This window comes from Conger conger, chromosome 8 (assembly GCF_963514075.1).
Source record: "Conger conger chromosome 8, fConCon1.1, whole genome shotgun sequence".
Lineage (NCBI taxonomy): Eukaryota > Metazoa > Chordata > Actinopteri > Anguilliformes > Congridae > Conger > Conger conger.
Window position 1 is genome coordinate 16,910,461 of NC_083767.1, and position 16,010 is coordinate 16,926,470.

Sequence of the window (16,010 nt, forward strand, 5' to 3'; positions counted from 1 at the left end):
TTACTGACAGTATTTTCTTCTGGATGCATGGTGAGCTGTTGTCTCTCATTCAGTCACTGGTAAGGTGTAAGCTGTACTGACTCTACCATGACCCTTCCTTTCGAACAGCTGCACACGGCATTGCAAAACTGAAGCCAAACAACCACCTTTCTGAACCCATCCTGAAACCACCACAAAACCACCATCCTGAAACCACTATCCAAAACCACCATCCTGAAACCACTATCCAAAACCATCATCTTTAAACTACTATCCAAAACCACAATCTTGACACCACCTACCAAATCTGCCATCCTAAAACAACTAACCACCAATAGAAAGTCACAATCCAAAACCAGCATCACAACTGCTTTCCTTGAGGGAAAACAGACACTTCAGCCGAAGTGAATCTGTTTATTCTGGGCATTTTCCCTGAATCCTTAGGGAAATATCTGTGATGCATGTAGAGAATATTCTGATGCAGATCTAGGCTTTCTCCCTATTCAGGTTTTCCCATTGTACAGTATAGGCACCCTGTGGATGCGGGTGGTAGAGACATACAGCATGGCACTGGGAAGAGGAGTAGTAGCATCTCATTGCAGTGCATTGAGAGTAATAAGCAACTGCTTCTCAGAGGCTTGGCTTCAGGTCAGTGGAATGGCTGTTATACATAAAAGCGTGGGCGGTATTAATGGGTTTTATGGTGTCAATGTGATGGCATGGTGGGTTGAGATGAGACGGGTGCTATGAATGTGATTATTTAAGGGGAGTCATGGGGTTAAAGGTTAGCTGTAGATCTGTGAGCTTGGTGGAAATTAGAATGCTGCATGTAAAGATGTCAGACAGCAGCCTACAAGAGACTTTAATGGCAATTCACCCCATTAAATGTGACTTAAGGGGTCAGAGGTTAGAAACTGAGTGCTCCGTAGCTTGCTCAGTGTATTATTGCTTGTCTGACTGAGTAGGGTTACTTTGGAGAGCTCTACAGCGTGGAATAAAACTGCAGTATTCACTTATCGTCTCCCTGGCCCACACCTCTGTGCATGAATAATTAAAAATGGAAAATAATGCAGCATTAGAGATGGATTAGCAATAGCCTCTAACCAAGCCAGTTATTAGCATCGTATAGCATGCATTCCGGCTTTCCATGGGCTCACTATTGGGGGCCTCATTTATCATATTTGAAAGATTAATATTTTTATCTTTCCTTAAATATACATATGGAGTCTAATGATACCATGCAGTAGACAGACCTGTTTTAGGGTTTCGGTTAGGGTTAGGACTGGGGTTCTCGTGTCTGTGAATGAGAAAGGCGGGGCTTAGAGACTGAGAAAGGCGGGGCTTAGAGATTGAGAAAGGCGGGGCTTAGAGACTGAGAAAGGTGTGGCTTAGAGACAGAGAAAGGCGGGGCTTAGGGACAGAGAAAGGCGGGTCTTGGGGACTGAGAAAGGCGGGGCTTAGAGACTGAGAAAGGCGAGGCTTAGAGACAGGAATGTGGCACTGATAAAGACAAAGTTTGGTGGCAGAGCCAGACGGCGTTTGGTGGCTGAGATAGTTTGGGTTTAAAATATTAACATGCATGGAGCCCCTAATGCTGATGTACACATGCACACTTGCTCTCATTAATGGTGATTAGTGTGCAGGCACCCTCCAGGGTTTCCACCCGCTCCCTCTCTGAGTCTCACTTCTGTCTCATATCACCACATGCCAGACTACTGGGAACCTCAATCTGTCCGTCAGTTGCTTTTCATTTTTCATGCAACAAAAATCATACAAAAAGCCACTTAAGGGGAAGAATGAGCTGGCTGCAAATAGATGACAGAGCCATTAGTTAAACGGAAAGCTTGAGGGATGAGGGTTGTTCTTAAGTGCAGGGTGCTATTGAAGGTGCTGTTTGTCAGGACAATTAACCAAATAATTTATCAAATACACGTGTGATTAATTATTCATTTCCCTTACGCGTCCGTCTGGGAAAAGAGTCAAGGTCTTCAATTGTTCAAACTGTGCTCTGTAGGTATGCAGTGTCTGTGCTGTGGTCTGTAGGTATGCAGTTTCTGTGCTGTGGTCTGTAGGTATGCAGTGTCTGTGCTGTGGTCTGTAGGTATGCAGTGTCTGTGCAGGGGTCTGTGCAGGGGTCTTTAGTTATGCAGTGTCTGTGCAGGGGTCTGTAGGTATGCAGTGTCTGTGCAGGGGTCTGTAGGTATGCAGTGTCTGTGAAGGGGTCTGTAGGTATGCAGTGTCTGTGCAGGGGTCTGTAGGTATGCAGTGTCTGTGCAGGGTCTGTAGGTATGCAGTGTCTGTGCTGGTGTCTGTAGGTATGCTAGTGTTATGCAGTACTTTGTAGGCTTGCATAATTTATACAGTGCTCTGTCGCTGAATATTTGAAAGCACTCAGACTATCCTGTTCACACCATCTCTTTGGGTGGCGTTGAGACTGGCAACAGTATTCAGCGTAATAGGGCGATTTCCATGGCATGTTTAAAAAGTGTCCAACAGTAAGGTCCCTTGCTCCTGACAGAAGTGCACCCCCTGTAGGACTCTCCTGGCACAGCTGCAGCAGGCTTGCTTCTTCATGTCTGCACTGTGTCGGGTCTGTTTTCCCTGAGGCCAACCCCCTGCTGTGCCTTTATTGGCTTAGTGGATTTGCAGTAATTATGCGCTGTAATTAGAGTAAATGTGTTGGCTTTTCTGACGCTGAACAAGAAGTCAGCGTGGAGTGTGCTGACGGAGGCTCTCAGGGTTTTTCCCAGTCCAGTGTGTACTGTAAGCTTTCATTTCTTCCTTTCCAGGTGCCTGGCTCCTGTGTTTCTAATGTATTTATTGGTGTAGTAAAACAGCATACAGGAAGTGCTTTCGACTGAACATAGTGATTTATAGTCTCTGTAGCTGTGGGCAGCAGTGTGTAGTCTCAGTGTATAATCTTAGTGCATAATGTCAGTGTGTAATGGTAGTGTGGGTTTGCAGCTGTGGACAGCCGCGTGTAATCACACTGTAATCTCATTGGTTAATTGCAGCGCCTCTCTCTCTTTCTCTTTCTCTCTGTGGCTGTGGTCTGCAGTACGTGAAATCACAGCATGTAATCTCATTGGTCAATCTCAGTTTCTGTCTCTCTCTGCAGTTGTGTGGCAGGGGTCAGCAGTGTAAAATCACAGTGTGTAATCTCATTGGTTAATTGCACCTTCTCTCTATCTGCAGTTGTGTGGCTGTGTTCTGCAGTGTGAAACTCAGTGTGTAATCTCATTGGTTAATCTCACTCTCTCTCTCTCTGCGGCTGTGTGGCTATGGTCTGCAGTGTGAAACTCAGTGTGTAATCTCATTGGTTAATCTCAGTGTCTCTGTCTGTGGCTGTGGTCTGCAGTCTGCAGTGTGAAACTCAGTGTGTAATCTCATTGGTTAATCTCTCTGCAGTTGTGTGGCTGTGGTCTGCTTGGAGTGGGGATCTGGCTGTCCGTGTCACAGGGAAGCTTCGCCACGTTCTCCCCCTCCTTCCCCTCCCTCTCCGCTGCCAACCTGGTCATCATCATCGGCACCATCGTCATGGTGACCGGCTTCCTGGGCTGTCTGGGCGCCATTAAGGAAAACAAGTGCCTGCTTCTCAGTGTGAGTGATCTGCGACGTGTTTACCCACAGTACCCTGCTTCTTTACCCACTGTGCCATGCTCCTTTAACCACACTGCCCTGCTCTTTACCCACAATGCTCTACTCAGCTCTAGCACATCTTTTGATGTGTAAGTAATGTAAGAGGTATTTTTAGGTAATATTTATATAATCGTTTCATACTTTTACTTTTTTTAATATCTTTGAAAATGACTTAAGGGTGATGAAAAGGGAATCTGAAGATGAATTAAAGCTTATGGCATTTTTCATTCTTCAAACTTTGGCAGAAATTAACTGACAAGTGTGCTGCTTAAAGCCACATTTCCTCTCAAAGATAAATAATCCCATCTGTTAGAATCGATTTGGTTTGACAGTTTAATGCGAGCAGTAGCTGTGAAATGTTACATAGTGAGTAAGTAAGTAGTGAGACTGTACATCTGCACTGAGTGTAATGTTAATTACACACACATGCACATCAGGTTCAGCAATCAATCACCAGGCTCATAATCAAGAGACTGTTTTCTTAACTGTGTTGGAAAAATACATTGAACACATTTTATATAGCTGACCATCTAAGGAAGATATGACTATATATGACGTTAATAAAGCTACCATCAAGCTGCCATAGTCTTAAAAAATTAATTTCTCTGATCTCTCTCTCTCTCTCTCTCTCTCTCTCTCTCTCTCTGTCTCTCTCTCTCTTTCTCTCTCTCTCACAGTTCTTCATCAGCTTGCTGGTAATCCTCCTGGCAGAGTTGATATTGCTCATTCTGTTCTTTGTTTATATGGATAAGGTAAGGATTGTTGTTAGTATTATCACCATTTATGCCAGTTTCATCACATTAATTACTTCGGTTTTTCAACATTCTAATACACACACACACACACACACACACACACACGTATTCACACTCATAGTAGTACAGTCACTCGTTGCACTGCTATTCAGAGTGTGTATAAGTCACAGGTCTGCCACTCTACAGCCGAGGAGGATCAGAGAGATTAAGCACATCTTCAGCACTCCGGTCGCTGTGTTTAAAGATGTCTGGCTGGAGATTTAACTCTCTTATGACAGAACTGAAATCTCACACACCCTGCTGTCATACCTCCTGTGGAGGGTGAATCAGATCCCTGTCCCAGTCTCCACGTTGTCTGAACTGCCCTGTGTGGAGATGTTATTCACCGCAATCCCTATTAATAATGCGTGATGCTGGGTATTTGTCACGGGAAAATATTGTCGCAGAGCAGTCACGGCAAAGAAAAAAAAAAAAAAACAGCTGCTAGGACAAATAGCCTTCATGTAAAGTACATTGATATGCTGGTGCATTTAATTGCAGCAAGAACTCGCTGCTTTGCCTTCAATTTAACAGACCATTATTAGTAATAGAGCATGCCAAAATTGCATTGATAAAACAGTTACCGTGTGTCTCTTTTTATTTATTTTGTTTTTGGATTTTGTAATTGCAACAAATGTTAAGGATGGAAATCTTGATCCCAGTGCATTCTAGAATCTTTATACATTGTTGCACTTCTCCCGGAATTTAGCAATATTATGTATGTGTTTACAAATAAGATTGCCAGCTACAGTACTTTTAAGTTGAGTTAACATATTTGAGTTGCATTAAACTTCTGAAAAAACACAGGCATTAAAAATGGCAAAATGACAGAATCGGCAACACCCATGACTTCCATGAAACACCCAGCTTTAATAATGAGATGGGGGGGGAGGGGAGTCATGAGAGAGGAGGGCCTAGCTGTATACCTCAAACCCTAACTAATCACTCTCTCCCATGGCCTGCCCTAACCAATCACGTTTTCCCATGATGCACAGGTGAGTGAGAATGCCAGGCAGGATCTGAAGGATGGGCTGGCACTGTACCACACCGACAACAACGTGGGCTTGAGGAACGCGTGGAACATCATCCAGGCAGAGGTGTGCTGCGCTAATCCAACTTCGCTCATGTGACGGTCATTCCTCTCATGGGAATTCAGTTTGTGGCTCATGCAAGTTGCCAGTAGCATCTCAGCATCCTGCAATAAATCTGTAAAAAAAAACAAAAAAACATAGGTGATGTCGAAATTAAGTCAATGTCATATCCCTCATCTATGCTTACCAGGCATGCTGTAGTAAGAACTGCAGGTGGTGTATGTGTGTGTGAGTGTCCGCAGTAATACAGGCAGTAATGCAGGTCTCCATCTCTCTGCACTGGAAGTGCTGTGTGTGTGTGTGTGTGTGTGTGTGTGCATGCGTGTGTGTGTGTGCAGTAATACAGGCAGTAATGCAGACCTCTGTCTCTGCAGTGGAAGCGCTGTGTGTGTGTGTGCACGTGTGCATGTGCGTGTGTATACACGTGTGTATATACGTGTGTGTGTGCAGTGATACAGGCAGTAATGCAGGTCTCCGTCTCTCTGCAGTGGATGTGCTGTGTGTATGTGTGTATGTGTGTATGTGTGTATGTGTGTATGTGTGTATGTGTGTGTGTGTGTGTGTGTGTGTGTGCAGTGATACAGGCAGTAATGCAGGTCTCCGTCTCTCTGCAGTGGAAGTGCTGTGTGTGTGTGTCTGTGTGTGTGTGTGTGTGTGTGTGCAGTGATACAGGCAGTAGTGCAGGTCTGTCTCTGCAGTGGAAGTGCTGTGTGTGTGTGTGTGTGTGTGTGTGTGTGTGTGTGTGTGTATACGTGTGTGTGTGTGTGTGTGTGTGTGTGTGTGTGTGTGTGTGTGTGTGCAGTGATACAGGCAGTAATGCAGGTCTCCATCTCTCTGCAGTGGAAGTGCTGTGGAGTCACCGGGTTCACAGACTGGCATGACGCTCTGAGGGAGAGGGTGGTGCCAGACCGCTGCTGCCAGGAGCACTACCAGGAATGCGGCCGAAACGCCACCAACCTGTTCTGGACCCGGGTGAGTGACAGGGTGGGGCGGGGCGGGGCCAGGTCTTGTTTCCACCTGATGGGGTTCTTCTAGATTAGGGTGGGGCTACTTGGCAGTCTGCTTTCCTACAGTGTGTCCGTGTTTGTGTTTGCAGCTCCATTTCTCTCTCCCTCTCTTCTCCTACCTCCCTATCTCTCTCTCTCATTCCTCACCCTCTCCTGGTCTGACATAGTGCTGTTCCCCTTGCAGGGCTGCTATGAGAAGGTAGAGGAATGGCTAGATGACAATAAGCACCTTCTGGGCACCATCGGCATGTGTATACTGGTGATACAGGTGAGCACCATTTATACTTGAATATATACCTAAGTTAATGGAAAGCACACTGATTAATTTTATACCAGTAGTATAAATTGTGAACGTTATGGGCAGGTGTATACCTATATTAAAGGTGAGAATAATGAACATGTGTATATCTGTATTAAAGATGAGAATCATGGGCAGATTTCAAATTGTATTAAAGGTAAGGTGTATTCCTGCATTGTAGATGGGGGGCTTGTGGTATCCTTTCACTGTAAAGGAACAGGTATGATACAAGTGTTATTAAGTGAGGTGTCATAGGCAGAAATCTGATAAGATGCGGACCGATGATGGAAAACCCATTCCTTTTGAACTGAATAATGGAAACTTCACAGTTCTGACATTTTCTGTACAGCTCAATTTATTTGACTGAGTGCTCCTGCATATCATATTTCATTCATAGATATAAAAGAGGTTTAAATACAAAGTGAAAGTGGTAATATGTTTTGTGATCTGACCCGGCAAGTGAATGGCATATACACTCACTGAGCACTTTATTAGGAACACTACTTATTCATGCAATTATCTAATCTGCCGATCGTGTGGCAGCAGTGCAATGCATAAATTCATGCAGGTAAGGGTCAGGAGCTTCAGTTAATGTTCACATCAACCATCAGAATGGGGAAAAAATATGATCTAAGTGACTTTGACCTTGGAATAATTGCTGGTGCCAGACAGGGGGGTTTGTGTATCTCAGAAACTGCTGATCTGCTGGGATTTTCACACACAACAGTCTCTGAAGTTTGCAGAGAATGGTGCAAAAAACATCCAGTGAACAGAAGCTCTGTCGCCAAAACTGCCTTATTTAATGAGAGAGGTCAGAGAAGAATGGCCAGACTGGTCAAAGCTGACAGGAATGTGACAGTAACGCAAATAACCACACCTTACAACAGTGGTATGCAGAAGAGCATCTATGAAGACACAACGAGTCAAACCTCTAAGTGGATAGGCTACAGCAGCAGAAGACTTAATACGTCTAAGAAATAAGTCGAATAAATACCTAATAAAGTGCTCACTGAGTGTATATAAAGGCAATTGCATGTGCTGTATGAGATGCATTTTCTCATTTGAGCATGACTGATGTCACTTCCTCTTTCCAGCTTCTTGGCATGGCCTTCTCCATGACCCTGTTCCAGCAGATCCACAGAATGGGGAAGAAGTACGATGCCTAGCAGGAAGTGAGGCCCTAGCTTGGAGACAGGTCCAGGGACCCACCTGGGGGGACACTGGAAGGGGCCTCCACAGCCCCAACACACCCCCATCTCTTCCCACATCACTGGACCACAGCCACACTGCCTGGCTAAAGGTTCATTGCCAAAGAGAAACTGAACTAGAGAGAAATGGAGCAACACATGCTCCTCCTTCCTGTGGTTTATCCTCAACAGTGGACCCACTGATTTACAAAAAAGACTTTACCCCCCCTTCCTCAAGTTAAATGGATTTGAATGTTGATAAAATAACACCTATTCCTGTAAAGAAAGGTAAAAAGCTCAACCCTTGCATGCCCAAGACTTCTCTTCTAATCAGTGGATAACACTGTTATTTAAAGGTTTTTTTGTAATTCATTCTATTTTTTCAAAACTGTTTTGTGGAAAATATGTATGTGTTTTATCACATAATATGATTTTACTGGTGGAAATGCTAGTTGGACTGGACAGAGAATAGGAGACCCCATCTGAGGAGAGCCACCATCTTACATTGAAATGAGAGCATTGGACTGTAACAAGGAGAGACCGTCTGATACTTCTTCATGAAGACAACACTCATTGGCTATGTTATTGCAAGCATAGAAGTGTATTTCAGAGACTCCAGTGGATTCTGAAAGGTGATTTCCCTCTGAGAAGCATGTGTATTCAGCTCTGGTGGTATTGCATTCATCCAATTAAAGGATTTGGTGCAGCAGACAACCCCTTGTGGTACTATTGTGTGTGTACAGTACAGCTCTATGGTGCACTAGCAGGGGGCAGAACTGCCAAAAATCTGCCTGGGAGCCTCCTCAGACATCTTCAGTAGTCTCCATGAGCCTCCAGGAATCTCTGATAGTCTCCATGAGCCTCCAGGAATCTCCAGACATCTCCAATAGTCACCACAAGTCTCTAGGAATCTCCAGACATCTCCAATCGTTTGAGCATCCAGACATCTACAATATTTTCCACAAGTCTCCGGGAATCTCCAGTAGTCTAACTGAGCCTCCAGACCCCTCCAGAACCCCAGAAGTCTTCCGGGGTTTTCCTGTCAAGTTAAGATGGATGCTCTTCTCCGCTGTATTGTTTTGTTTTTCCCATTTGGGTTCTGGACCTTATTCTGTTCTTTCTGAAGCGGTTTTGCGTATAATACATGCTCTCATTCCTCTCATCAGCGCTGATATAGCTATATCCATATCTACAGTATGTTCTGAATGTCTGCTGGTATTCTTGACACACCTTGGCCTGCCCTGGCCACGCCCCCTGCCGTGGGTGTTCGAGGAAGTGGAGTGCTGGGTGGTGTGCAAAGGGAATGCAGAACCCGCACCCACTGGTAGGAGTTCCCTCCACCCTTAATCCTCTCCAACTCTCAGTCCACTGCACATTTAGTCCCCTCCCATATTCAGTCCTCTGTCACCTCAGTGATTTGTCTTCTGACTCAAAGACTCCTTGTCATTTTGTCTGTGGCATGATTGAACCTGAGGTTGATATGATTCCTGTGTGTGGCAGTGCAAGTCACAGCCGAAGGGTCTGCTTCAGGGGACTCCTGCATCCTGCTTGGATTCATCCCCATTCGCAGGAGTTGGTGATCCTGCGAATGGGGATGACATGGAGCTGATTATTACACACTGTCCCTTCATTTCACATGTTGAATTATCATAAGGTTTGTAGAGCCAGCAGCTTGATGAGAAACTGAACGATGTTTAGAATTACTGATTGCTTGATTGCTTGATTGATCGATTGACTGATGTGTTCAGGGTTAGATTTTAGGTTAGGAATGAATTTGATTGATTTGCATGTCATTCTCAATCATTTAAAAACCATACCTGTGTCCTTGTATGTAAATGGTAAATGGAAGTTTAATAATTCAGTGTACTAAATATCAGTTTGATAATTCAGTGTGATAAATACTGGCGTGATAATTCATTGGAAAATTCTTGTGATAATTCAGTGTCGCAAATATCATTGTGATAATTCAGTGTGGTAAATACTGGTGTGATACAGTAATTCAGTCCGATGAATGCGGGTGTGATAATTCCGTATTTGTTTTTTGGGTTTCCTCGAGTGGAGCATCTCCTGTCCTTCATGTGTCATTCACCGTTTGTACTGATTCCATTCCCAGCTGGTTTCTCTGATAATGGGAGAAACCCATGGCATTTAAGCCGCCATTTTTCTTTAATCCTTTTTGTTATCATAAAGCAGTTTTTGTAATTGATATATAAAAAAGGTGGTTTGCTCAATAATGAGAGCATGGTGCCATTATTAATAATCAATTGGAATGAATCAAGAACATTTTTGTTTAAAATTAATTAACCGTTGAATTTGTTTATTAAAGAAAGGAGTGACAACTGCCTTGTCTGTCTTGTTGTTGTATCTCACCTTTCATGCCACACTCTGGATGTCAGTTTAGAAGTGTTAAATACAACGATGAACCAAAACATTATGACCCACTGCCAAATATGCTGTTGGTCCTCCACGTACCACCAAAACAGCTGTGACCCACCGAGGCAAGACCTTAGAAGATGACCTGTGGTATCTGGTACCAAGTCATGAGCAGCAGACCTTGAGCAGCAAGTCCTGTAAGTTGCAAGGAGCCGCCATTGATCGGATTTCCAAACAATTTGTGCAGTGTGGCAGGGTGCATTGTCCTGCTGAATGAGGTCACTGCTATCAGGGAATACCATTGCCATGAAGGGGTGTACCTGGTCCGCAACGATGTTGTGGCACATGTGAATTCAATGTCCACATGATGATCCAGGGTTTCCCAGCAGAACATTGCCCAGAGCATCAGACTACACCGGCTTGTTTTCCCACAGTGCATCCTGGTGTCGTCTCTTCCCCAGGTAATTGGCAAACATGTATCCAGCTGTCCACATGATGTAAAAGAAAATAGGACTTATTGGACCAGGCAACCATCTTCCATTGCTCCAAGGTCCAGTTCTTGCATGCCAGTGTAGGCACTATTGACTGTGGACAGGGGTTAGCATGGGCACTCTGACTGGTCTGTGGCTATGCAGCCCCATACGCAGCATGTGTTGTGGCACATTCCTCCCATAACCATCATTAAAATGTTCTGTGACTTGTGCCACAATAGCCCTTCTGTCAGTTCGGACCAGCCAGGATAGCCTTCACTGCCCTTCCGCATCGATGAGCCTTGGGCGGCCAACACCGTGCCGCCAGGTCGTTGTTTGTCCCTCCTCGGACAGTGGTCCATAGGCACTCATCACTGCTGATTGGGGGCACCCCACAAGCCTTGCCTTTTCGGAGATGCTCTGACCCAGTCTTCTGGCCATAATGACCTGGCCCTTGTCAAAGTCACACAGGCCATTTCTCCCTCATCCAACACATAAACTATGAGAACCAACAGTTCGCTTACCGTCTGATATAACCCAGAGCTTGACATGGGGCCATTGTTCCGAAATCATCAACATTATTCCCTTCATCTGTGAGTGGTCATAATACTTTGGCTCAATGGTGTATAATGAAGAGCATATTTTATTCCTCAGCTTTGAATGGGTCTTAGCCTTCAGCCTCCTGTGCTTCAAAGTGAAATGTTTTTTCCTGAGACTGAATTGCTTCCCTGGTTACTGAACTCATTTCCCAGATTCTGTAGTTAGTGGTTGTCCTGTGTTTCTGATATCCTGTGTGATGAATTGTTAGCAGCATGAAGTATTTAACCCTTTAAGCTGTAACATCACAAATATGTTATTAAAATGTCCTTGATGGAACATTCTAATGCTGATGTAACTATTTAAACTGCTAACAGAAAGCAATGGAGTTCTAATACATTAACTTTTGTTCATGAAGAAACATTACAAAAAACCTACTCTTGAAAGGGTTAAGTGAGTTATCGGAGGTGAGATCTGAAGCAAGAAAGCAAAGTGCAGCCATCCCCCTTTGTTTACTGAGGAAACCAAACTTCTAAGGGGGCAGACATTTTGTATTTAAAGTGGACTTATTCTGTATTTAATGTATAGTATAATAATTTTGTACCGTTGAATTAAATGTGTGATTTGTAATGTGCGGCCATTCCATTCACATTTAACATCACCTTTCCTTCTATGCAAACTTACCTACTATAGCCTTTGTACAGCTGATTTTGTATGAGTAATATTTAAATAAAGTGAATGGAATTCCCTAAATCTGTTTGTCTTCATGGACACCTCATATTCATGACATTAACAACATCCCAGGTGAATTGAGATTTTTGGGAGTACTGGTTTTTCCAAGGATAAATCCAATTAACAAACCTTACTGTGGCTATAGCTAAATTTATTTAGCCAGCTTGCTAATGCCAATTGCTTTCCTCAACAGACTTCCTTAGGCTAAATGAGGAGTTCCATAGAAAAGCATTAAATATCAAAAACATTACAATATGTAAGATGCCAAAAAGCTGAGTGTGCAGTCCCACTGGCATTGAAAAACCGCTCACTAAGAGGCCAATGAGGAGAGAGTGCCCCATATGTTTTGGCTGCAGTTAAAGCAGTCTGTCTTGGGATTCAAGCATGCATCTATTTTGGACTCATTGCATGGTTTCACTCCCTCACACTTAACCATATTGTGTGTGGCCTGTAGGGTGTGAAACAGTCGTCAGCTCTCCTGTAGTAGTGTGTGGCCTGGAGGGAAAACTTAATTAGCAGGAACGACAAAGAGCACCCTGGTTAAAAATAACAGCTGTACTGCTTTATTGCCAACTCATCCAACATCTGTGCAATTTGGGTACGCTAAGCACCTTGAATATTACAATTCTGTTTACATACACATTTTCTTTTCACACATTAATAAATAATGTTCACACAGCTTCTAGTCAGCGTTGTACTTTTTCCACTGTTAGACTACCATACACACAATCCTGAAGGAGTGCAGCTAAACAGCCATGGTGATGAAGATAATGATTCAGCATTTAGTCCAGAAACATTCCTCTTTCTCTTCATTCAGGCCACTGAATGCTCACTTCTGTGTAGAATTTTGACAAAATAAAAAAATGGGCATTCAGACACGTACCTCCTCCACATTCGCTAAAAAATAAGTCACTCATTGCTGGTTTTCTTTAATATAAAACAGACAGCAGACACTGCATTTACTCAATATCAGCAGGACTTTCACTGTATTCCCGTTCCATCAAACTATGAAGATAAAAACAATATAAAAGCTATAGTAATAAAACCAAAAAAAAAGCTAATACAAGCTCCTGAAGATTTCCTGAAGGAAGCAGCTCTTCCATTGCACCTGCTCGGAGCGGAGGCGACATGTAAACTCTTAATTTGGAGAAAAAAGGCAGAATTCATTCCCCCTTGCAGCACAGGGTGAGGAAGGGAGCGGTGACCCTGAGGGGAAAGTGCGGAGTGTGGGCGTGGCCTGGCAGGGGCGGTGCGAGGCGGGGCGGTGCGAGGCAGGCCTCAGGCCCAGTTGAGGTTGAAGCCCTTGGACAGCATGGCAGCCTCCAGGTCCTCGTCCTCCTCCTTCTCCCTCAGACGCTGCTCCTCCAGGAGGGCCACCAGGGCGTCGCGCTGCTCCACCACCTCCAGCATCTCGCCCAGGATCCGCTTCTCCTCCGCCAGCTCCCGCTCCGACTTCATGTGGTCTGCGGTTCAGAGAGAGGGAGAGGGGAGAGAGGGAGGTGGCAATGTGAACGGAGATGATGATGAGAAGAAGAGGGAGGAGGAGGAAGAGGGAGAAGAGGCAGAAGTAAGAAGAAGGGGGAGGAAGTAGTATGAAGAAGGAGTAAGAAGAATGAGTAACGGGAAGGAAGAAGGAAATAGGAGGAAGAAGGAGGAAGAGGAAGAAGAAAAGAAGAAGGAAGAGGAAGAAGAAAAAAGTAGTAAGAGGGTAGGAAGAAGGAGGAAGAGGAAGAAGGAAGAAGCAGTCAGAAGAATCACCTTCCACGGCCATGCGCTCCCTCAGGTCCTGCTGTAAACGGCTCTGCCGATCCTCCAGCTCCAGCTCACGTGCACTGACATGGGACAGAAAATTATTCTGGTTATTATTGTATTATTGTATTATTGTACAATGAAAGTTGGAAGCAGCTTTGAGAGGGAAAGGCCATTGCACTCACAATATCACCAGCTCAGACTCGTAGCGCAACAGCGAGTTCTTCTCCTGAACCAGACTGAACCACTCCTGCATTAGCCGTGGATCATCCTCCTTCCCCATTCCTGGGGAGAGAACACGGGAACGTGAGAGAGGGAGAGAGGGAGGAAGAGAGAGAGTGGGGGAGGGGGAGGGAAAGAGAGACCAGACAGTTCAATGAGGTGATGAAGGGACTAGTGGCCCTAACTTGGCAGTTAGGTCAGCACACAGAAATAGGACGGCATGCAGAAAACGGCGTGCAGATGGATTCTGGCACAGCTGAAATGGGAGTGGCGCTTCAGTGGTGAAGCTGAGACCCCCTGGCACAGGGCAGCTGAGGGAGGCTCCGCCCCCCTGGCACAGGGCAGCCGAGGGAGGCTCCGCCCCCTGACACAGTGCAGCCGAGCCCAACACCTGGTGGACAACAGTACTGACACACTCAGGTAAAGGTGAACAAGCAATACTGACACACTCAGGTAAAGGTGAACAGGCACTGTCACCCTTTGATACCCCGTTCCCCAAAACCACAAAATGGACAGCGAGCATGACAAGCAGTAGTCAGGAACAGCACAACAGACAGCCTATGAGTGGCTAATTAAAGAAACCCCTACTCAAACTACAAACAGCACAAACACTCTACCCAAACTAAAAACGCCCCTGCTGAAAAAAAACAGCTTAAGCTAAGTTTTGAAACCGCTGGTAGCTGGTTGGCCAGCTCATGTCCGACTAGACCAGGTTTACACTGTATGACCAGCTTGGCCATGCTGGTTGGCCAGTTCATACCCAGCTAGACCAGCTTATCACCAGCTTGAACATAAAATAAGCTGGCATAGCTGGATTTTACAGTAGGGACTTTACCCAAACTAGAAACGGCAGATACTTTATCCAAACTACAAACAGCACACACTCTACCCAAAATATACAGCACACACACTCCATCCAAAATAAACAAACGGCACATCCTACCCACACTGCAGACAGCACACACATGCAACCCAACAACATGCACAGTGCTTTCATTTTCCCTGTTTATGAGATCATCATGAACTGTATGTGTGTGTGTGTAGACAGTGTGAGAGAGATCCCCATGTATAGCGTGTGTGTGTGTGTATAGTTTTTTTATAGATTCCAACACTGCAAAGGCAGAACTGAGGTGTAGTGTGAAAAGTACTATATTAAGTTGAAGTACTGTTAGAGTTATAACAGTAATAATGACTTACTGCCAGCACACAGAAACCCCTGAAAGAGACACTGTACACAGAGTTTTGCAGATGATTCAAGAGACAGTATTTCAGAAGGCAGCTGGACCACTGCCTACTGAGGTTTGCACAGAAGGGTGATTATTTGTCTCTGAAGACGTTCATTCAGGGAAAAAACAACACCGTTTAAAGCAGCTGTTTAACAGCCAAGGCTTTGAAGTATGAATTTTCCTTTCATACTTATAACTCCCATGTGACAAACCCAGGTGTGTGTTGTATACAAAGGTATGACACCTGAATGTTTTATGTACAGCAGAAATAAACTCACTATAAAACTGGTGAAATAACTCCCAGGAGAGTAGAACTTTAAGGAGGTGGGTTGAAACTGAACAGCAGTGGGGATTGGGGAGTGCCTGGAAAGGTTCACAAACCAACTCAAACGCAAACAAGCACTGTGGGGAAGGAACATGAGAGGGCCACCTGCAGGGCTGACTGCAGGCTCCAGCGTGGTCAAGCGCCAACATGCCCAGCTACTGTGCCATGCCTTTGCGAGTCACCATTGTGATATCACCTCACCGCTGTCAAATCACATGCAACATTTCTGAACATTCCTCAGCCATTGGAGGGCCATGAGGAAGCACACCTGCACACCGGTCACACGCTACAAGATGGCCACTGCAGCTTTACTTACCCAGAAAGCACTGTACAAAACCCCGCCCCCTCCACTGTGGGCAATCCAGCAGAAAATCCAACGCT

At 44.9% G+C, this 16,010-nt stretch overlaps 2 protein-coding genes across 3 annotated transcripts in view; one reads left to right on the forward strand and one right to left on the reverse strand.

The window, feature by feature from the left end:
* LOC133134797 (tetraspanin-9-like) overlaps positions 1-10,334 on the forward strand; it is a 42,690-nt gene extending 32,356 nt beyond the window's left edge. For both annotated transcript variants that reach the window (XM_061251212.1, XM_061251210.1), the window contains 6 exons: positions 3,388-3,579; positions 4,296-4,370; positions 5,408-5,509; positions 6,344-6,475; positions 6,695-6,778; positions 7,903-10,334. In XM_061251212.1, coding sequence (XP_061107196.1) covers positions 3,388-3,579; positions 4,296-4,370; positions 5,408-5,509; positions 6,344-6,475; positions 6,695-6,778; positions 7,903-7,974 — 657 coding nt within the window. In that variant the 3' untranslated portion in view covers positions 7,975-10,334. The remainder of the gene's footprint in view (positions 1-3,387; positions 3,580-4,295; positions 4,371-5,407; positions 5,510-6,343; positions 6,476-6,694; positions 6,779-7,902) is intronic.
* Positions 10,335-12,647: 2,313 nt separating this feature from the next.
* LOC133134795 (protein-methionine sulfoxide oxidase mical3a-like) overlaps positions 12,648-16,010 on the reverse strand; it is a 37,166-nt gene continuing 33,803 nt past the window's right edge. The window contains 3 exon segments of the mRNA XM_061251208.1: positions 12,648-13,570; positions 13,866-13,939; positions 14,042-14,141. Coding sequence (XP_061107192.1) covers positions 13,386-13,570; positions 13,866-13,939; positions 14,042-14,141 — 359 coding nt within the window. The 3' untranslated portion in view covers positions 12,648-13,385.